This window comes from Polypterus senegalus, chromosome 13 (genome assembly GCF_016835505.1).
Source record: "Polypterus senegalus isolate Bchr_013 chromosome 13, ASM1683550v1, whole genome shotgun sequence".
NCBI lineage: Eukaryota > Metazoa > Chordata > Cladistia > Polypteriformes > Polypteridae > Polypterus > Polypterus senegalus.
Window position 1 is genome coordinate 149782911 of NC_053166.1, and position 23637 is coordinate 149806547.

General features: G+C 41.6%; 1 protein-coding gene across 2 annotated transcripts in view; it reads right to left on the bottom strand.

Annotated features, from left to right (window-relative positions):
* Nucleotides 1-16719, bottom strand: part of LOC120542724 (cytoplasmic phosphatidylinositol transfer protein 1-like) — a 161456-nt gene extending 144737 nt beyond the window's left edge. The window contains exons 1-2 of one of the 2 annotated variants that reach the window (XM_039775361.1): nucleotides 16190-16713; nucleotides 11540-11715 (exon numbers count right to left, since the gene is read on the bottom strand). In XM_039775361.1, the coding sequence (XP_039631295.1) occupies nucleotides 11540-11587 (48 nt within the window). In that variant the 5' untranslated portion in view covers nucleotides 11588-11715; nucleotides 16190-16713. Of the gene's footprint in view, nucleotides 1-11539; nucleotides 11716-16189 lie in introns of both variants that reach the window. The other variant, XM_039775362.1, reaches the window with a different exon arrangement.
* Between the last annotated feature and the right edge of the window lie 6918 nt (nucleotides 16720-23637).

Below are 23637 nucleotides of genomic sequence, written 5' to 3' on the forward strand. Positions count from 1 at the left end.
GTCAAAAATTGAAATCACAGGCTGGACCGACTTATATGAATTTCAGTACAGCAACTCATAATGTGAATTAGTCATGTGTATGGCCCCCACATACCTGTATGCACTCCTGACAATATCTGGGCATACTCCCGATGGGATGGCAGATGGTGTCCTGGGGGATCTCCTCCCAGACCTGGATCAGGGTATCATTGAGCTCCTGGACAGTCTGTGGCGATCAAGGTGGCGTCGGATACACTAACAGATAATGTTCCAGAGGTTCTCCATTGGATTCAGGTCTGGGGAACATGATGGCCAGTCAGTGGCATCGATGCCTTCATCATACAGAAACCGCCTACACACTCTAAACACATGAGGCCTGGAATTGTCCTGCACCAGGAGGAACTCAGGGCCCACTGGACCACCATAAAGTCAGATAATAGCTCTGAGGAATTCATCCTGGAACCTAAAAGGAGTCAGGGTACCATTTCCTATCCTAGCACTTGCAGGTTTGTGCAACCTTCCAAGGATATGCCTCTCTAGACCATCACTGACCCACCAGCATGACAAATGCAGTCATGCTGGATGATGTTGCAGACTGCATACAGTAACATTAACCATGGTGTCTCCATAATCTTTCACGTTTGTCACATGTGCTTCATCTGTGAAGAGAACAGGGCGCCAATGATGGAGTTGCCAATTGTGGTATTCTCTGGCGAATGCCAATTGAGCTGCACAGTGATTGGCTGTTAGCACAGGTTCTACTAGAGGATATTGGGCCCTCATTCCACACTCTGGTCAGAAACTGGAGGTCATTCTGTAGGGCTCTGGGAGTGCTCCCCCTCTTCCTCCTTGTACAAAGGAGCAGATGCTGGTCTTGATACTGGGTTGATGCCCTTCTACAGCCCTAACCAACTCTGTTCATGTAGTGGCTCGTCTCCTGGCATCTCTTCAGTCTGTGCTGGGAGACACTGCAAACCTTCTTGTGACGGCACGTATGGATGTGCCATCCTGGAAGAACTACTTGTGCAACCTGAATCGATTGCAGGTACCACCTCATTCTACCAATAGTCACAAGGACATTAGCAAAATGCAAAACTAGTCAGGAAGGAGAAGGAGAAAGCAGTTGTCTGTGGCCACCACCAGCAAAACCATTCCCTTTTTGAGGTGTTGTCTTCCTATTGCCTCTCCAGTGTATCAATTGTCACTTCCATTTGCACCCAAAGCAGGTGAAATTGACTCACTATCGCTTATGCTTCCTAACTGGATTAATATCCCTGAACCTTAATTGACTTGGTGTTAGGAGGTGATAATTAAGTGTTCCCTTCACTTTTTTGAGCAGTATATGAAGTTCATAGAAAAACAGGCCAAAATCAAAGGACTCAGGAGAAACCAGTGATACAGTGAAAACAAACAAAAGCATTCAACGAATGACTTATTGGAAGTAGAATATTTCAGCTTACCGTATATACTCACGTTTAAGTTCTCCCGTGGATACGTTCAGGGCTTGATTTTACCGTATCATTTCTGGTATTTTGTAATGTCGGTCGTATAAGTCGAATGTGGAAAACTCACGCTGTTGGTCAAAGAGATTATGATATGCTAACGCCCACCTGAGAGAGTAACTACCGAGCACACAGCCTTTTTTTTTCTAGGTATTGTGCCTCCATGACCACACGGTAATACCCGAACTATTCCGAAGCGACATGTGCACGGTTTTGTGTTTTTTGTATCTCACACCCTCATACACATTTATCGTAAGAGCATCCCTTATCTACGATGGAGCGTTCAATTAGAAGAAAATATGAAGCTGGTTTTAAATTAAAAGTCTTTGAAGTGGTGAAAGAAACTGGTAACTGCGCTGCTGCCACAAAATTCGATGTGTCCGAGAAACTGATGCGAGACTGCAGGAAGGAAGAAGACCTAAAAAAATTTTTTAAAGATTAAGTGTCACATTTCTGAACGGGCATACAAGTCGGGTCTGATTTTATGATCGATTTTTCGACTTATACACGAGTATATACGGTAAATACTATTAGACGGATTAATACGTTACTAGAATGCTTTCAGCCTAGCGATGTGAAGTCCTACAGAGACGTACATAAAACAAAGTATCCCCACACGCAGTTAGTATTAGTAGTAATACTGTCACATATACAAGGTTTCGTAAAATTCTTACTTTCATATCTTATCAACATGCAACACACTGCCACTTTCCAGCATCATGACAGACAAGCTTGTATTAGTACACATAACTTTACAATCCTTAGAAATGTATTTTAACATTCAAATTTATGAGTGATTTTTTTTTATTTTTAAATTGAATTTCCTCCCACAGTCCAAAGACATGCAGGTTAGGTGCATTGGCGATTCTAAATTGTCCTTAGTGTGTGTGTGTGTGTGTGTGTGTGTGCGCCCTCCCTTCCCAGGGTTTGTTTCCTGCCTTGCGCCCTGTGTTGCCTGGGATTAGCTCCAGGAGACCCCCGTGACCCTGTAGTTAGGATATAGCGGTTTTGATAATGGATGGATGGATACAGTCAATGGGCTAAATGACTTAAATAATTTATGTCACCCGACCCTGATTTAAGCAACAGAAAACACAGCCAACTAAAGATAGGTGGGAAATGCACATGTACCGTACAGTTGTTTTATTTTGTTAGTTCTGTTATTTGTGTGCTTACTATATAGAAGACATGCCATATTCTATGGGATTTGTGGAAAAATATCCAATTATGTGTACTCCAGTGAAATGCACAATTTTGCAACGGGTGAAAAAACGGCATGCTCCTGTTTCTGTAGGTAATGTGCCAAAACAAAGAAACTATTCCTTCCCTGCCTTAGGTATTGTTGCAGACATTGTGAATTATATGGAAAGAAGTCTTTATCAGTCTAAGTGAAGATTATCCCGGTAGAAGAAAACTTATGGTTAGCATGTCACCGCATTACCCCTTCTTAAGGTATGACTCACCAGCCCTTACTATTTATTAGTATTATTTATTTTTATTGCAACTCTAAAGGGTTCCTTTATCGAAGGTGACTTGCAAGTTCAGAATAAAGAACAGTTATTAACAGCTACTCTTTCTTAGGGCAAAAAAGCAAAATATTAGAACAATTTTAATGAGAACAGACCACTCGGCCCAACGAAGCATGCTAATCTTATTCGCTTTACATCTCCCAAAATAATTCTGTGAAATTTCATTTTCATTTTACAACCCCCTTAATCCTGAACAGGGTCGCAGGGGGTGGTGGAGATTATCCCAGCTAGCACTGGGTGCAAGGCAGGAACAAAACCTGGACAGAGCACCAGTCCATCGCAGGACAAGCACACAAACACGCACACACAAGGGCCAATTTAGTATTGCCAATCCACCTAACATGCATGTCTTTGGACTGTGGGAGGAAACCAGACCATCTGGAAGAAACCCACGCATGCATGAAGAGAACAAACTCCACATTGGGAGGACCCGGGATGGTCTCCTTACTGCAAGGAAGCAGCGCTCCCACTGTGCTATCATGCCACCACAGGGTGAAATGGCTTTAGATATTCTACTGCAAACCAAGACTGTGAAAATCCATTCAGAGAAAGAGAACATTCTGCATGTGTAACTTACCTGCCAGCATATCTCTGTTCACGAAAACACTGTATTTAAAATAATAGTTTCCCAACAAAGCTTACTTACAGACTGTGTTGTCTGATTATAAGGTTTTCAGTTGGAGCACACTTTATGAACTCAGGAGGATCTAGCTCATTAAACACTTTACTGAGAAACGAGCCACTTCTGTCTTGATGTCAAGAAATGAATTGTAATTACAAAAATCAAAATTTCTTTGGGGAGAAAAAACAGATTTATTTCATCAGCAAAATAATTCTTCTGAATTTGTACGTTTCAGGCTTTGTTGCATTCTCTTTTACATTAGAAACAAACAGTCATGAATCAACACGAGAAATCTAAACATGGAGAGGGACGTTTATTCCATTCCAGTTGAAAACAATGGTAATACCATCAACCACAAAAGCTGCTGTACTAAATCACATACTTTGGGCCCTAAGTCCAGTACAGTCTGACAATCTTTTTTATGGCGGCAAGGTTTCATTTGAGTTGCTATAGAATGACTCAGTCTTTATGTCATAGTGATAGCCAAGCACAACACTGATTTACTTCTACAGAGAAAAAAAAAATCTGGCATTAACTAGTGTCATGCATAGACACCATGGAACCACCTTCTAAGCTCTGACGAGGTGAACAGTACCACCCCAGGACGAGAGAGAGCGCTGGTGCTAACTGTATCTTCTTTTTCTCTCGTAACTCTAACAGACCGACCAAGGAGGAAGCTTAGAGCCGCCCACAATGCCCAGGTAAGGCACTGCTCCTTCCGGCACAGACACCATAAAAGTGAGCTGGTCTCAGAAGGAGGTATTGCATTTAGACCTAATGATCGACAAGGACAGAGATCCTGTGATATCATTTAAACTATTCCGAAAGACGGTTTGAAGGTCCTTTAATTTTTTTCTGTAAGCCTTAAAGGGCAGCATTTTCTTTTCTGCATTTAAAGGAGTGACCCGACTGGTATCTCAACATTTCTCTGGTGTATCCTTGTCTGTTTTCAGCTGGTCACACCAGTTTCACAGAAGGTCCCAGACTGGAAATAGAGATAACTAGAAGGAATAGAGACATCACTGTACAAAAAGCAAGAGGTCAACAGTAAAGAAACATGAGACTTACTAGAAGCAAGAAACATGGCAAAAGGAATGGCTAATTAGAATTAAAGAAATAGATTATAATCAGCTATCCATTTCCTGTAGGATGCTAACTAACTAACAACAGAAGTGCCATAATAAAGCAGCTGTCCTTAAATTCTGTGTCATACTAAGAAAGGAGTATCAAGATGAGATGGTCAAGCAATTGAAGGCTGTGCTAATGGCCAAATGTCAACTAGTAAATGATGAAACCCACTCCATTTTGATTTAATTTTAACATTACCACCATGAAACACACAACATACAGTTAGGATACAAACACAGTCTTATGGATTTTCTAACAATATGCTTACTAAAGCAGATTTTTTAACCCTGATAGTGTTCATGTGCTTCATTATCTTTTAATATAAGCTATTAATTCTTCAATTAGATGGCTGTTTTTTGAAGGTGACTGGTACACTACATAAGGACTGAGAAGAATAAAACAACATTAAATCATAAAAGCTTACAGCTTTTCAAATAATGCAAAGAGTACGCAACACATGGCGTTACCTGGTAGGTAACCACCCATAAATCAGATCGGGACTGAGACTACGAATGCTATGAATATGTATATATATATATATACTGTGACAGTAGATGGCACTATACCAGCGCTTAACTCGACACAGACAGACACGGGAGGCACCCTGATCAAAGCACAAGCTGTTTTTTATTTTTATTCGCTCGTGTGGAATGTCTTCCCCGTCTCCACGAGTCCACAACACAGTCCAAGCACTAAACACAATAGTTTCTCTTTGTTTCTTATTCTTTCTCCTCCACTCCTCTCCAGCAAACTTTGTCGCCCTCCTCCTGACTCTGGCTCCCAAAGTGGTGACTGCTGGCTCGGGCTCCTTTTATAATGCCTAGGTGCTCGTTGACCTACTTCTGCCAGCACCTCTGGGTAAACCCGACTAAGAGGGCTCAGTAGCTGTTGCAGCACCCACTGACCGCATCCCAACAGGGCTGTAGATAACTCCAACTCCCAAGAAGCCCTGCGGGAATCTGAGGCACCACTGCAATCCAAGGAGGCTGGCATCTAACGTCCTGGGGGTTCTGTCCACGCTTGCTCCCACGGTCCTCTCTATGAAGAAGCATCCAAGGCACTTTATATACATATACATATACACAAATATACATATATATATATATATATATATATATATATATATATATATATACATATATATACATATACAGTATATACACATATATATTGTGAACTCGGACCCGGACACACACAGACGGACATCTTATATTCACCCAACACACGTTTATTTTCCACACTATTTACAATAATAATGTCAGTGCAGGTCCCAGTCCCCCAAAGTCCAGGCCTCACAGTTTCTTGTGCCTTTCTCCTGGCCGCCTCCAGTCCCCTCTCTACCTCCGTCCTCCTCCACCCGACTTCCACCGTCGACTGAAGGGAGGCGTCCCCTTAAATAGGAACCCGGATGGGCTCCAGCTGCTTCACGGCACCCCTCCGTAGCCACGCCCCAGTGTGGTGGAAGTGCCGGCTGCGCACCCGGAAGCCGTCCGGGTGTCCCCTGTCGTCTTCCCCCCAGCACTTCATGGTGTGGCGGAAGTGCTGGGCTCAGGGATATTCAGGCACGGGCGCCGCCTGGCGGTGGCCACGGGTCCCTACAGAGCTGGGCTTCCAAGCCCTTTACCCATGGCCCCCAACATAACCAGGGCGGACGCGCCCTCGCGGTCTGGAGGAGGTACAAGCCCTCCTCCAGTCCTCCTGGGCGTGATGCCACAATATATATACATATATATATAGTGTATATACATACACATATACATATATATACATATACATATATATATACACATATACATATATACATATACATACATACACACACACACATATATATATATATATATATATATATATATAGGGCGGCATGGTGGCCACAGTTAGGAGACCTGGGTTCGCTTCCCAGGTCCTCCCTGCGTGGAGTTTGCATGTTCTCCCCGTGTCTGCATGGGTTTTCTCTGGGCTTCCGGTTTCCTCCCACAGTCCAAAGACATGCAGGTTAGATGGATTGGCAATTCTAAATTGGCCCTAGTGTGTGCTTGGTGTGTGGGAGTGTTTGTGTGTGTCCTGCGGTGGGTTGGTACCCTACCCGGGTTTGGTTCCTGCCTTGTGCCCTGTGTTGGCTCCAGCAGAACCCCGTGACCCTGTGTTCGGAGTCAGTGGGTTGGAAAATGGATGGATGGATGGATATATATACACTGTGTGCACAATTATTAGGCAAGTTGTATTTTTGAGGATTAATTTTAATATGGAACAAACACAGTGCTATCAGTCAATCCAAAATGTTAATAAACCTGAAACCTGAATGTTTCACAACGGAAATGTGAGTGTGAACATCATCAGGGGAATACATATGTGCGCACAATTATTAGGCAACTATTAGTGTGCAGATTTATTATGCAACTAAAGGAAAAATGAAAATTTTCCCATCTCACTTGTTTATTTTCATCTGTTATAGTGAGAATAATAAACAAACACCTCAAAATTTACAAATAAACATCTCTGACATTTCAAAAAAAATAAATCAATCAATCAATGACCAATATAGCCACCCTTCTTTCCAATAACAGTCATAAGCCTTTCCATTCATGGAGTCTGTCAGTTTCTTGATCTGTTGACGATCAGCTTTTGTGGAGCAGTGACTACAGCCTCCCAGACACTCTTCAGAGAGGTGTATTGTTTTTCTCCCCCGTAAATCTAGCGTTTAAGAAGTGCCCACAAGTTCTCGATAGGGTTTAGGTCAGATGAGGAAGGGGCCATGTCATTATTCCTTCATCTTTAAGGCCTTTACTGGCTGGCCACGCAGTGAGAACTTCGATGCAAGTGATGGAGCATTGGCCTGCATAAAAATCATGGGTCTTTTCCTGTATCACTGTTTGAAGAAAGTGTCTTGAAAAACTGGCAGTAGGTTTGGGAGTTGATTTTGAGTTCATCTTCAATGCAAAAGGTCCAACTAGCTCATCTTTAAAAATACCAGCTCATACCAGTACCCCACCTCCACGTTGGAGTGGAGCTCTGTGCCATTACTGATCCACAGGTCCATCCATCTGGTCCATCAAGAGTCACTCTCATCTCATCGGTCCATAAAACCTTTGAAAAAATCTGTCTTCAGATATTTCTTGGCCCAGTTTTGACGTTTCAACTTATGTTTCTTGTTCAGTGGTGGTTGGGTTTCAGCCCTCCTTACCTTGGCCATGTCTTTGAGCACTGAACACCTTGTACTTCTGGGCACTCCAGGTAGGTTGCAGCTCTGGAATATGAAAGTACTGGAGGATAATGGGTTCCTGGTAGCTTCACGTTTGATTCTTCTCAAATCTTTGGCAGCTAATTTGCGTCTTTTGTTCTCAACACGTTTCTTGCGACCCTGTTGACTATTTGCAACAAAATGTTTGATGGTTCTGTGATCACACACCAATATCTTAGCAATTCCAAAAGTGCTGCATCCCTCTGAAAGACTTTTTACAATTTTTGACTTTTCAGAGTCAGTTAAATCTCTTTTTTGGCCCATTTTGCCTGAGGAAAACTAGCTGCCTAATAATTCTGCACACCTTGATATAGGGTGTTGATCTCCTTAGGCCACACCCTCCCTCATTACACAAATACACATCACCTGGCGTGCTTAAATCCAATAAGCATTCAAGTTAATACAGCTTGGAGTTGGAATATCGCATTAAAAATGATGATATGGTCAAAATACTCACTTGCCTAATAATTGTGCACACAGTGTATATATATATATATATATATATATATATATATATATATATATGTATACATATGTATATACTGTATATACATACATACACATATATATATATAGTACAGGCCAAAACTTTGGACACACCTCCTCATTCAATGTGTTTTCTTTATTTTCATGACCCTTTACAGCGTCATCACTCTCCTTCTTGGTCAAATAGCCCTTACACAGCCTGGAGGTGTGTTTGGGGTCATTGTCGTGTTGAAAAATAAATGATCGTCCAACTAACCTGACTTCTGCACAACACAACTGCTGGTCCCAACCCCATTGATAAAGCAAGAAATTCCACTAAATAAGCCTGATAAGGCACACCTGTGAAGTGAAAACCATTTCAGGTGACTACCTGTTGAAGCTCATCGAGAGAATGCCAAGAGTGTGCAAAGCAGTAATCAGAGCAAAGGGTGGCTATTTTGAAGAAATAGAATATAAAACATGTTTTCAGTTATTTCACCTTTTTTTGTTAAGTACATGACTCCACATGTGTTCATTCATAGTTTGATGCCTTCAGTGAGAATCTACCAATGTAAATGGTCATGAAAATAAAGAAAACACATTGAATGAAGAGGTGTGTCCAAACTTTTGGCCTGTACTGTATATAATGCACATATATATATATATATATATATATATATATATATATATATATATATATATATATATATATATATATATATATATATATATATATACACAAACACAGACACACAGATTATATATATATATATATCTGTTATAAAAAAAGACTTCTCCCGGGGACAAGACATGATCTTTTGAAGAGAGAAAGCGAGACAGAGAGACAGAGACACAGAGAGACACTTTCACTTCCTGCGAGATGGACAAGTCACGTCATTCTTAAAACCTTCAGACGCCAGTCCCGTGAAACACATGCAGAGCAGGTTAGAGATAATGGAAGTAGGAAAATTCGAAAGTCCTAAAACATGAGAGTAAAGATCGCATTAGCGCAAACAATCTGAGAATATTACTCGGGGGAAATAACAGAACAGCGAAAAGAGATTGAATATTCGGGTGCTGTAAAGGCTTTTAAACTTTCGAAGCCTCTGCACGAAATGCAAATCACGTGGCACGCAGCAGCAGCAAGCCAGCAGATTCTCGAGCAAAGAGGAGGTGAAAAAAACAACTGTTACTTGTGTACCAATGCATCACCATTTAAGAGGGGTTTCGAAGGAGTGGCCGTGTCTCCTTGGGGTGCGTTCAGCCTTGGGGGTGGGGGGTGAGGGTGGTTAGGGGTAAGGGGGAGGCAAGCGAATTGCAGATCACACGTGAGGGCAGCAGCAGCACACCAGCAGCTGCTCGAGCAAAGAGGAGTTCATCCATCTATCCATTATCTAACCCGCTATATCATAACTACAGGGTCACGGGGGTCTGCTGGAGCCAATCCCAGCCAACACAGGGCGCAAGGCAGGAAGCAAACCCTTGGCAGGGCACACACACACACACCAAGCACACACTGGAGACAAAACCTAACCTGCATGTCTTTGGACTGTGGGAGGAAACCGGAGTGCCCGGAGGAAACCCACGCAGACATGGGGAGAACATGCAAACTCCACGCAGGGAAGACCCGGGAAGCGAATCCAGGTCTCCTAACTGCGAGGCAGCAGCGCAAATGTTTTTGTTTCCCATTGTATCACCGTTTTAAACAAAAAAAGTATTTGTTTACCATTGTAAAGAGGGGTTTCTGAGACTTGGTGGCTGGCAGGGTGTGAAGCCCCCTAGTATATACTGTATAATATATATATATATATATATATATATATATTTTACTACATGCCCCATCCTAAAAAAAAAGAAGACAACTCTACCTGATGGAATTTTCACTGTTCATTAGTAGCCAGTACAGACGGTACACTACAAAAGATGTTGTTCTCAAGGGTGGACTTCCTACTCTAATCTGTTCCCATTCACATCACAATGGTACATCATTCAAAAAGATGGCTAGCAGCTCAAACAGCAGTTGCTGTATGCTCTGGCAGCAGCCAGTGGGACAGGTTCCAAAGGAAATGACTCAGTCAGGGGATTCATCTCATACTCTTATCACTAATAGGCTGCCAAGCTGCCTTCTATTCGACAAAGTTCCTGTCCCTTGAGGATCACCAAGGCAAGGAAGCAAAGCGAGCGGAAAGAAACAGCCACTTCCCAATTAAATAGGAACACAGAGCCAACGCCTTTCCAATATGACAGATGGAGTATTGTTTCTGGAAAGGTTACTGAGCAGTACAACAAGGAATCACGAAGGTCCTGCCGCTTGTGAGAGAGTAAAATAAAACCGCGACTTCCATTGTATGACGACTTACTCCATAACAGCAGGGTACAGCCCTGTGAAATAACACTTGACGTGTCTTTCCAAACTACAGACCACATCTTCCTTACTGGCCGAGTTAAAGGGGTGATTTTCTTGTCCATCACACTCCATAAATAACATGACTTTGGAGATCTTGGCTACATTAGACAAACATGTTCAGCTGCCTGACAATTTTGCTGTCAGGAATGAGAGCGAGGAAAGAAAATGTATTTGATACTGAATTTCCTTATAAATTTTGTTCTGCATTGGCGATTGGGGTACTGACCACAAAGCACCCAGCCACAGAAAAGTGTGGGACTCTGTGGATATACTGTATAATCAAAACTGCTCTCATTACATAGCTATACAAAGATATTAGCATTCAGTAAGTGAATGGGGACTGACATCGTCACACACAGCTAAAAGTATAAAATGGAAAGTTGCAAACTATGGGCTCAATTACACGAGGGTACTGCATCAATATATATTTTAAGGATTAGTGCCATTAAAACGATGAGACGTGCCATTCCAGTTTGACTTAGCACTGTTTTAAGACTTGATCAACAGATATTGCACATACTTTTATTTTTTAAGATCCAGCACACAAATAAACACAGTTTCTACACTCATGTGGTGATTTGGGTTGTATGATGTCAATGCAATGCTAGCAATTTTACTTACACCTACAACAATACAAAGATGTGAAATTCAATAAAAATGTCTTACCTCCTCTACCGTCAGAGGCATGCAGATCCTGTACTCCTTGACCAACATGATTTTAAAACAGTTGTGAAGTTTTCAGCTGATTGCTTGTTGGCAGAGTATTTGTGCAAAGAAGACGACGGGCAAAAACGAGTTCCAGAGCAAGAAGATCAATATGCAGCAGAAGTGAGCTATTGTGTCTGAAATAAACAGGGATGAGGGTGGTGGTTGGAAAAGAACAAATAACCCTGGTTAGTCATTGAAACAGATTTAAACAGGAGCTTATAAAAAGATTTGTCAATTAAACCGACATCTTAAAAGAACTGTGTATCCAAGTTTCAATTAATAAACAGTATGATGTGACACAACGACAAAAAGGTATAAAGACGCAAACGGAAATAAAATGTATACTTCTCTCTAACGAGATTATACTGAAAGGCATATTATTACAACATATCACATGAAGTCAAAATCATGCATTACACATTACGCAATTAAAAGCAAAGAAAAAAATCAGCCAAAAACATAACTAAAAAAAGAATTAAATGAAAACCATTTTCTTTTCAGCAACACCAGTGCATTTGTGTGCTAAAGATCTATAAAAAAATGTAGCCAAGTATCGCAGGAAAACACATTTTAGAATAAACATCTAAAAACTCTAAAAAGTCACTGCTTTCAAGGACCTTTTACCTAAACACAGGATGAAAAGATCTAAATACGTAATGATATAGTCTAACTTGTGAGCGGTTTAAATGCCACAATGTTCTTACTGAAAACGGAGAGATGCAAGACAATAATTTAAAGCACATACAGAACAATTTTACTCATCTCTAAGTAAGATGATGTCGAAATAAATACATCTTAATGCATCCTAATGAGGCATTTCAGCAGTCTTTCATTGTGAACTCCATTATAACTGTACCCACCCAAAATACTAAGCAGTTTAAACTCTAATATATTGTCTTGGTAGTTGTAAAATATGCACGGCAGAATATGATATTGGTGCATATACATTTAAAGAATATGTTCTTCAATTTCTATGCATATTAGTGATACATTACATCTATGGGTAATTGTCATTATCATGCGCGTGAACTTTAAAACCCATAAAATGTCGATATCCTGCAAAGACTCTAGGTCTGTGATGCTCATAAATATTTGTTATATTGTTTATTCCAATTTGTCTGGTTTTTTTTTTTAACTTGCTCTGATACCCATCACTGCAGCCTATCAGGCAAAGAGTAGCAACCATTCCAGGAAAAAATGCCAGCCAATCACATGCCCACTCATTATTAGTGGGTAAATTTAGGGGTATCACATAAACTAAGATGCATATTTGTGCTGTGGGAGTAGAATGGATAAAACCCAATACTGACACAGGGAGAAGATACAGACTTCACACAATCATTGACTGGGTTTGAAAGTAATTCTTAAACCACGAAATTCTGAGGTAATGGTGCTCCTCATTAACATTTAGAATAGAAAGACAGACAGACTGACAGACAAACAAATAGACAGTTAGTGAAGGCACTATATAATACAGATAGATAAATAGATAGATAGATAGATAGATAGATAGATAGATAGATAGATAGATAGATAGATAGATAGGAAGTACAAGGCACTATGTAACAGGTACAAAAATACATATATACATACACACAGATGGAAAGGCACTACATAATAGAATGAAAAGCATGAAAGGGACTCTAAAATAGACAGAGATTTCAATCTGCTCACAGGGTGTGCTGGAAAGACAAAGCCAATCAGTGCAGGGACCATTCCAGGAATAAATGCCAATCTTTTGCAGAGCACGCTCATTAGCGGTGGGTGAATGAATGGATGGCATTTAATCTAACATGTGTATTTGGGCTGCGGGTGTAGAACTGAGAAAATGAAGAAAACCCAATGCAAACACAGGGGGAAAGATACAGATGTCATGGTCAGTGGAGTGATTTGGAACTAAATTCTGATCCCTGAAACTCTGAGGTAACATTGCTCACCACTAACATTTAGGGCAGACATACGCACATTAGCAAAGGCACTAGATAAAAGAAAGACACAGATAGATAGATAGATAGATAGATAGATAGATAGATAGATAGATAGATAGATAGATAGATAGATAGATAGATATCAGGCAAAAGGTAGCAACCATTCCTGGAAAAAATGCCAGCCAATCACATGCCCACTCATTATTAGTGGGTAAATTTAGGGATATCACTTAATCTAAGACACATGTTCGTGCTGTGGGAGTAGAACGAATAAAACCCAATACTGGCATAGGGAGAAGATACAGACTTCACACAATCATTAACTGGGTTTGAAAGTAATTCTTAAATTCTCACGAAATTCTGAGGTAATGGTGCTCCTCATTAACATTTAGAATAGAAAGACAGACTGACAGACAAACAAATAGACAGAGTTAGTGAAGGCACTATATAATACAGATAGATAGATAGAACCTTTTCCTGTGTAACAGATACAAACATACATGCACACAGATAGGAAACACACATTACAATAGATAGATAGGAAAAGCACTGTATAACACTATGATAGACATGAAAGGCACACAGGTACACAGAGTTCTCAGCCTGTTCATAAGGTGTGCTGGAAAGCCAGAGCCTATCAGGCAAATGTCTGAAGCCATTCCAGGAAAAAATGCCAGCTTTTTGTAGAGCACACTCATTTGTGATGGATGAATTTAAGAATGGTAGTTAATCTAACACGTGTATTTAGGATGTGGCAGTAGACAGAGATGACACAGATGTCACGGTCAGTGAATGGGTTTGGAACTAATTCTGATCCCTGAAACTCTGACAGTGCTCATTGCTAACATTCAGGATAGATAGATAGATAGATAGATAGATAGATAGATAGATAGATAGATAGATAGATAGATAGATAGATAGATAGATAGATAGATAGATAGATAGATAGATAGATAGATAGATAGATAGATAGATAGGAAGGAAGGAAAAGGATATTCCCCCGGGCCAAAAAAAGTTCTCTCTCTCTCTGATATATACATACAATAGAGAAAAATGTACTTACTGTGTAACAGATCAAGAAACACAAAAAGCACTATAAGATCAATATAGTTTGTACATTACATTAATTTCTATAATTATCTTATATTGTGTTAGTTTTAATTGTATTCTCATTTGCTTACTACATCAGCCTTGTGATGTATAATCTACCTGAAATAAAGACTGACAGATGTAGATGAGAGAGTGGCACAATAATGCAGCTTCACTTCCATATACAGTAATCCCAATTTGTTTTCTGGCGAAGGTATTTTCTTTGTGAAGACTGCATGTTATCCCTGTGTCTGTTTGAAATCAGTCCCAAATCTTAAAAACATACCTTAAGGTAACTATCAACTACTAATGGTCTAATATGTTTAACATGGCCTGCCCAGTTTAACACCAATTTGCGACGCTGTCTCACGGCTCACTTAACCAGGCAATGAATGGAATATTCACGTTTTCATGGTGTGTGCATTTCCATTATCCATCCATATACCCTGAAATGCGCGTGTCATATTAATCGGAGACTTTAAATTGTCTTCGCGTGTGCGTGTGTGTGCGTGTGTGTGTGTGTGTGTGTGTGTGTGTATTCTGCAATGGATTCAAGTCCCGCACTAGGTTGGTTGGTTTCTGCCAAGGGCTTTGAGACCACCGAGTTAGGCTCGTGGTCTATTTTAACTCATTTAATTAAAGGAACTTTTAAAAAATGATATACAGACTGGGAAACGAAACTTTAATTTATTGCGGCTGGATAGGAAAGGATAGGAGGGAGATTTGTTTGCAGCAGGAAAGTCGAAAACATAAGGCACTGTTTACCCTGATATAAGAAAATAAGGGATGGCACAATCTGACAACCACACACACACACTCGGGATGTGTACAAAGAAAAATAACGACCTTTAACATTACACAGTAATAATAATTATTCCTAATTAAGCAGGATCCCTTACTAGTAACAGAGTTTAAAATGCGTTTACCAAGTCTTGGAAATAAAAGAGTTGTCGGCATATTTTTTTTTTGTTTGTTTACCACCAAGCAATCCGTTTTTATTCTTAGGTAAGTGGCTTTTCTGTCACTTTTACGCTTCATGGGGTCCGTAAGCCCACAACAATCGGACGTATCCTCCCATTTTGTCATAAGCACGAGTGTGCACGCTGAGTAGTCTGTGACTCGGCATGCGGAGCGGAGCAGCGCGGCGCTGGGCTGCCTAGATCACATCTGCTGGCTGCTCTTCTCTCATTCTGTACGCGATTCACTCACTTTTATTAGCCATAAAAACAAACTCCGAAAGTAAAAAGGCTACGTGCGGCTGCTTTTCCGCCACCATCCCCGTATTATTCCTTTTGTCACCGGTTTGCTCCCCAGGTGCTTTAAGTTACCTGCAGTACGACGCCCTTCCCGAGCACGAGGACACGCACCGGTACGCCGGCGACTAGGCGGCGCGTTAAACGCCCTTCTCTCAACGGCTGCAGTTCCAGGTCCTAGCCCTTCAGGACTGGAGGGCAGTGTAACGGTAGCTACTGCGGTGTCGCGACTCTTTCACAAGCCGCTAAGCGAGGACCGGCGACTTCACTTGGCACGGCGACGTGCGGCCGGTGACACGGAGCATCCAAGCGTGAAAGTGCATACTTTAAAAACTTACCAATTTAATCTCGATGTCTTCTTCTTCAGGTCTTCATCTTTCTTTCTTTCTCTTTCTCTTTCTTTCTTTCTGTTCTTTCGTTATCTTTCACATCCCTCTGTATACCGGCAAGTCCGAAATAAACGAATCATGGAAACAGAACAAAAAGTTTATATGAAGCCGACCAGCCGAAAGCAGTAGCGTTTTCTTCACCCTGGCAGTTACGCCGAAGATGTCTCCATAGCAGCCTTAAGTTACTCTTAATAAATAACTGTTTCTTCGTCCGCGTAGGAGTGAGAAATGAAAAAAGCGAAGCCTCAAACTTGGCCCCTCTGAAGCTCCACTCGCTGATAACTGTTTACTTGCTTCTGCTCCCCGCGTGGAGCCGTGCTCGCCCCGCTAGAAAACCGGCAGAAATTCAGAAGAGCAAAAAAAAAAATTACAGATCAGGCGCGCACACCTCGCAGCCGGTTCTTCGGATTTTTAAAGCGCCCCTCCTGTGGATTTCGTTGCATTTTCCTCTCAGCGACATCATCGAATGCCACCACCCCCGATAGCACCGCTTTTTTTGAGCTCCGTGGCGACCTCTGCAGGGAAGAAGGGAGAAAACAACTTGGAATTTATTAGGATGCTGGCGCGCGTCTTTCCAGATACAGAAGGTAGAGGAAAGCTCAGCGAGGTCACTTGAGGGCACTACGCTTCATAATGGTATTATTATTATTACCATATTGAATCAAATTGTAATTTTAACAAATAAGGATTGGCTGATTGATTACAGCTTTTGCTCTAAAGGTCATCCTTTTGGAATAAGCCAATGTGTGCTTTTCCTTTTTACTTTCTCGTATATGAAAGTATTGTAATCTTCCAAAAAGTCGATGTCGACATTTGGATGAATCTCCCGTTTTAGACATCCCTGTCTTCCTCGTATACAAAGTATAGGACAAGTATTGTAATCCTCCAAAAATTCCATTGTGAGATTTTGATGAATCTTGACATTTTAGACCTCCTGAGTCCGAAAATAACATTTTTGGAATTGTGTCTGTGTGTGAGTCTGTGTGTGTAAACACGATAACTTGGGTATGCTTTCACTTAGGTCAACCAGATTTTGCATATTACGTACAAAACGTAGATTTCTATCAACTTTTGGGTTATTTACGCTAACCCGAAGTAGTACTTTACCTTTTCTTCACACAGCTGCAGAGTCTGATTTTTTCAACTTTACTTTTATTATAATTGTACAATGTATTATTCATTTGATTTGATTTGTTGTTGATGGTTCTTTAATATTCATAGTTTGAAAATATAATCGTTGTCCTGCAGTTAACTCCTCAAATATCCCTCCCCATATCTGAGTATATGAGAAAGTCAAGGGGAGACCATTCCTGATTTTTTAATTTAGCAAACTTATTTTCCGGTCATCTTTTCCTGTGTTAATGTACAAATTAAAAATTGCATTTGTAATTTTGTTGTTGGAATGTAGTAACCATTTGTTTGTGTGTGTGTACCTGTCTATGTTTGTGGCAAGCCCAATTAACTTTACTTTTTCGTCACCAACTGTGTCAAGCCGAATTAACATTTAGGGATATCTCAAAGTACATTTTAAGAAATGTGGAATGCATTTAAGATATGTCAGAAAGAAGTATAGATATCTCTAAATGTTAATTTGTCGTTAATTCGGTCATTTTGCTACACTTCTTATTTGAGATATTGTATCTTGAAATACATTTCAGATATCTCAAAATGTGCAATGTATGATTTCAAGATAACAGACAATCTTTTAAGATATCTGGGAAGGCATTTAAAATATCTCAAAAAGTTCGACTTGATTGTATGTAATGTTAATGTCTCTGTATGAGCTAAACTTGATCGTATGGAATTTTATTTTCTTCAAATAAAATTAAGAAAATATATATATATCTAAAAAAGAATTACAGATATCTGAAAGTTAATTTATTTCAAGATATCTCAAATGCAGTTTAAGATATCTCAAATAGATTATATTGATTATAATAACTACAAATCAGGCTACAAACAACAAAAATAAATAAAACTGTGCACATCTGTACACACATAGCCTATTTTTCCATCCATCCATCCATTGTCTAACCCGCTGAATCCGAATACAGGGTCACGGGGGTCTGATGGAGCCAATCCCAGCCAACACAGGGCACAAGGCAGGAACCAATCCAGGGCAGGGTGCCAACCGACCGCAGTAGCCTATTTTTCTGAATATATAATAAGAGAAAAAAAAAACAGCTATTTAAACATGGAGATCATTGAGATCAATCAGACACAAGACTAGCTCACTGTTGGCAAAACTGGTTGGCACCTGCCATCACATCAATTCCTTAAAGGCTGAGCTTGAGTACTGCTGAATTGGAGCTCCTGTTCTTGGGTTTTGGGGGCAGTTTAAAGTTTCCTCTCACACCTGAAATAACTTTGCTTTGGGTTTTTGGTGACTCTACATTGGACTAATATATGTGAATGTGGGTATTGTACTTGAACCTCATCCACATTTGGCCCTTCCATTGGTCTCAGTCCTGACAAGACAGAGTCTAACTGCCCACAATCTTGTAATCAAAAAAGGAGAAATCTGAAATAAGGATAATCAGAAAGCCAGAGCCTATCCCAGCAGTACTAAATGCAATGGGTAGAGGTAGACCTGCAAGGGGCACCAATCATTATCAGTAAAAACTGTTGCCTCCTCACGGATCTTAAATGCCAGGTTGAATCTCAACTGAGATGGCTTTAATATGGAGTCTTTGTTTTTCACAGCGCCAGAACATGCTGTTAAATGGACTAGAAACTCTTAATTGGGCCCATGAGAGTTTGTGTGTATGCTTGTGAGAATGTCATAGTGTCCAGTCTAGGGGTGGCTTTGTCTTGCCTCTAACACTTAAATACATTGACTTCCTACAACTCTAAACTAAAGGAAAAAAATAAGTTCAGGAAACAAACGTTTATTTATTTTAATTTGATATTCCCTTCCCCAAGGTGCATGACCTGAATACAATAAGTTTGAAAAATGGAAGGATGTACGGGCTATACCGTAATATATCAGTTCATTATATACTAGTTTTTTCAGCACTAGTGAAATCTAATCAGAATCTTGAGACAAACGTATACTCTGTAAAAAATTAATACATATATATATTGTCACACAAATGCGTGCCTGTGGATCAGCCTCACCTGTGAGAAGAGGGTTGAGAAGAGGTGCTGTTGCTAGTCATGCTCTCTCATACTCCTCCCACAGCACTGAGAAGATGTCCAATGAGGGCACCTGACTCCACCCCTCCTGGTTTCCTGCCTATAAGTTATGACATCAGTATAAGGAAGGCATCAGTCTGCGAGCAAAGCACGACATGGGATGGAGCTCCTGCACAACTGGCTTAAAGAGAAAAAGACAAAAAGAAATATGAAGCCCGACTGCACTTGTATTTTTGTTATTTTTTTGGTAAGGATTGAATGGGGACATCAGGGTTGGCACCCCAACATTTATTGTTTGGGGCTTGTGATTCCTCCTTTGACTACTATCTAGTCTATAATGTAAAGTTGACTGACTGACTGACTCACTCACTCACTCATCAACACAAATACTATTTCTCATTTAGTTAAAAAGCTGACATTTGGCAGGAAGGTACATCCAGGACAGTAGGCATCCGCTAAGAAAGGACATTGTGATATATCAGTATTTAGAAGTAAACCCTCCGGTCACAATAGAAAAACTATATACTGCAAAATCTCAAAAATGCTTTCACAATTTGATTGAAATTTGGTGACATTATAGGCAAAAGAAAATTAGCTGCCATATTTTTTTTTTACTGGGCACTAAATTTCTGATATTTAATAAGATTATACTAATTTATGCACTGATATTGTACTTTATGCAAATAGAAGATGCAGCAGAAGTGATTGAGGGGCCACACAAATAGCACCACTAACCAATAGGATGGATGGCCAACTGAAGATGAGGCAATGTCCTGGAGAGGGGGATAAAAGGAGACGTGGTCATATTGTGAAATTGAAAGAGAAAGTTCAGCAAAGCTCCAAGGTTTGCAAGCTTCTATTTTTTGCTGTTGACTACTGTCACTCTTAGATGCATACCAGCTCTCATCTTGGTTATCCTTTCTGCTCCGTTGACTTCCAACCTCTCATCACAGCACTGAAAAGTACAAGGTTGACCGAACCACACCCTCAATCCACTAACTGTGGTGCTTAAATCATACGATACTCCAGTGTTTTTCTTAGATAATGCCATTTGAATTTCTAGTGTGAAAACACAGACATTGTGCTGTGATTCTCAAAGCTACCTCTCCATGCTCAGTGCTCTTCGCGTTATTACATCAGTGTAACACATAGGGTACCGGCACTTCAAGCATTGCTTTGCATATATGGTCACATCTTCAGATTGATGAAAAAATTGAAAAGAAATACAGGACTTGAGTGACTGGCAGATAAAAACCATAAACATCTAGTATCCATCCATCCATCCATTCTCTTCCGCTTATCCGAGGTCGGGTCGCAGGGGCAGCAGCTTAAGCAGAGAGGCCCAGACTTCCCTCTCCCCGGCCACTTCTTCCAGCTCTTCCGGGAGAATCCCAAGGCGTTCCCAGGCCAGCCGGGAGACATAGTCCCTCCAGCGTGTCCTGGGTCTTCCCCGGGGCCTCCTCCCGGTTGGACGTGCCCGGAACACCTCACCAGGGAGGCGTCCAGGAGGCATCCTGATCAGATGCCCGAGCCACCTCATCTGACTCCTCTCGATGCGGAGGAGCAGCGGCTCTACTCTGAGCCCCTCCCGGATGACTGAGCTTCTCACCCTATCTTTAAGGGAAAGCCCAGACACCCTGCGGAGGAAACTCATTTCAGCCGCTTGTATTCGCGATCTCGTTCTTTCGGTCACTACCCATAGCTCATGACCATAGGTGAGGGTAGGAAGGTAGATCGACTGGTAAATTGAGAGCTTTGCCTTACGGCTCAGCTCCTTTTCACCACGACAGACCGATGCAGAGCCGCATCACTGCGGATGCCGCACCGATCCGCCTGTCGATCTCACGCTCCATTCTTCCCTCACTCGTGAACAAGACCCCGAGATACTTGAACTCCTCCACTTGGGGCAGGATCTCTCCCCCAACCCTGAGAGGGCACTCCACCCTTTTCCGGCTGAGGACCATGCTCGGATTTGGAGGTGCTGATTCTCATCCCAGCCGCTTCACACTCAGCTGCAACCGATCCAGAGAGCTGAAGATCACGGCCTGATGAAGCAAACAGGACAACATCATCTGCAAAAAGCAGTGACCCAATCCTGAGTCCACCAAACCGGACCCCTTCAACACCCTGGCTGCGCCTAGAAATTCTGTCCATAAAAGTTATGAACAGAATCGGTGACAAAGGGCAGCCCTGGCGAGTCCAACTCTCACTGGAAGCGGGCTCGACTTACTGCGGCAATGCGGACCAAGCTCTGACACGGTTGTACAGAGACCGAACAGCTCTTATCAGGGGTCCGGTACCCCATACTCCCGAGCACCCCCACAGGATTCCCGAGGGACACGGTCGAATGCCTTTTCCAAGTCCACAAAACACATGTAGACCGGTCGGGCAAACTCCCATGCACCCTCCAGAACTCTGCTAAGGGTGAAGAGCTGGTCCACTGTTCGCGACCAGGACGAAAACCACACTGTTCCTCCTGAATCCGAGGTTCGACTATCGGACGGACCCTCCTCTCCAGAACCCCCGAATAGACTTTTCCAGGGAGGCTGAGGAGTGTGATCCCTCTATAGTTGGAACACACCCTCCGGTCCCCCTTTTTAAAGAGGGGGACCACCACCCCGGTCTGCCAATCCAGAGGCACTGTCCCCGATGTCCATGCGATGTTGCAGAGACGTGTCAACCAAGACAGTCCTACAACATCCAGAGCCTTAAGGAACTCCGGCGTATCTCATCCACCCCGGGGCCCTGCCACCAAGGAGTTTTTTGACCACCTCGGTGACTTCAGTCCCAGAGATGGGAGAGCCCACCTCAGAGTCCCCAGGCTCTGCTTCCTCATTGGAAGGCATGTTAGTGGGATTGAGGAGGTCTTCGAAGTACTCCTCCCACCGACCAAATTGACATTCTTTTCTGGCATATACAGTAACTGAAAACTGAACTATGGCTGAATGTGATGAACAAAATATGGCCCCTATAAGCAAACACTGGAACTGGAACTGAAAGTGACTTTGATCCAGTCCCCAGAGGTAACACCTTCCTTCAGAACTAACTGATGACCTGCTCTCTTTAGGGCGTGGAGAAGAAAAGCTCACAAACTTTCTTTGCCTTGGAAGCTACTCTCCATAGAGCCTTAGAGCTGAATGGCCTGAACAAGCTCTAAGATCCACTCTGCCAAGCCAAATTCTGTGCCTGTGATTCAGCCGGCTGTGAAATAGCCATTACTTCAAGAAGGGAACTTCAGCATTTACATTCTTGTGCCTGAAAGAGTAACATTTTTCCCTGTGAAGTTGCAGAGGAAGCAGTGAAGAGCCTAACAGCGAGTTAAGGAGGGCAATATCACACCACACCATGGAGAAAGGACCATGAAGCAAAGACCGACAGTGCACTGTAAAGCAAGAAGAGAACAGAGGAACAACATACAACTCCACAGAGTGTTGTACACCATATTTAAAAATGGTCAATCTGTGCCAAGATAAATAGGAGCTCTAAATACACAGTAAACAGCCAACCACTTCTGGGTGATATGTCCATCTGTCTTGTGTCCTGTCTTTTATGTCCACATATATGCAATTAATTAAATATTATATGCAAATGATTGTATTATTTTGCTTCTTCAACTACAATGATACCCGTCTAACAGCTGGAAACCCCTCCTATAAACAAAGGTAAGGAAAATAAAGTGGGAACCATATCAGATATTTAATTAATTACTGGCACTGACACAATCAAACCGATAATTAAAGCACTCTGTGATTAACATCAATCAATCAATTCTTCTTCTCACATCATGCACAATTTTCCCACATTTAGTTGGTGTCCCTGGGTGGGCAGAATCATAGATCCTTCAGTTTCCTACACTTTAAAGACTTAATGTGTGAAGATATTATTATTACTCATTAATGCTCTTGCTCCAGCAGACCCCCGTGGCCCAGTGTTCGGATTCAGCGGGTTGAAAAATGGATGGATGGATGGATTAATGCTCTTACTGCATTGCAGGGTTGTGATCTGGAATCAATGCCTTCACCATGAGGAATAAGGGAGAAACACATCCTAGATGGGATGATAGTCCACAGCAAGAGAATAATAAAGTGGTAACAACAGTTAAGTATTTTGGTTTGCAGTGCACATTGAAATATGTAAATATTTGTTTTAGAAATGTCATGAGGAGAACTGCTGAAATGGTCAAGTAAACAACAGAATGTTCCAGGGGGGTGGTTCAAGAAACTGGCTGATGTAATATTCTTTCATGCACCTAGAAAGACTTG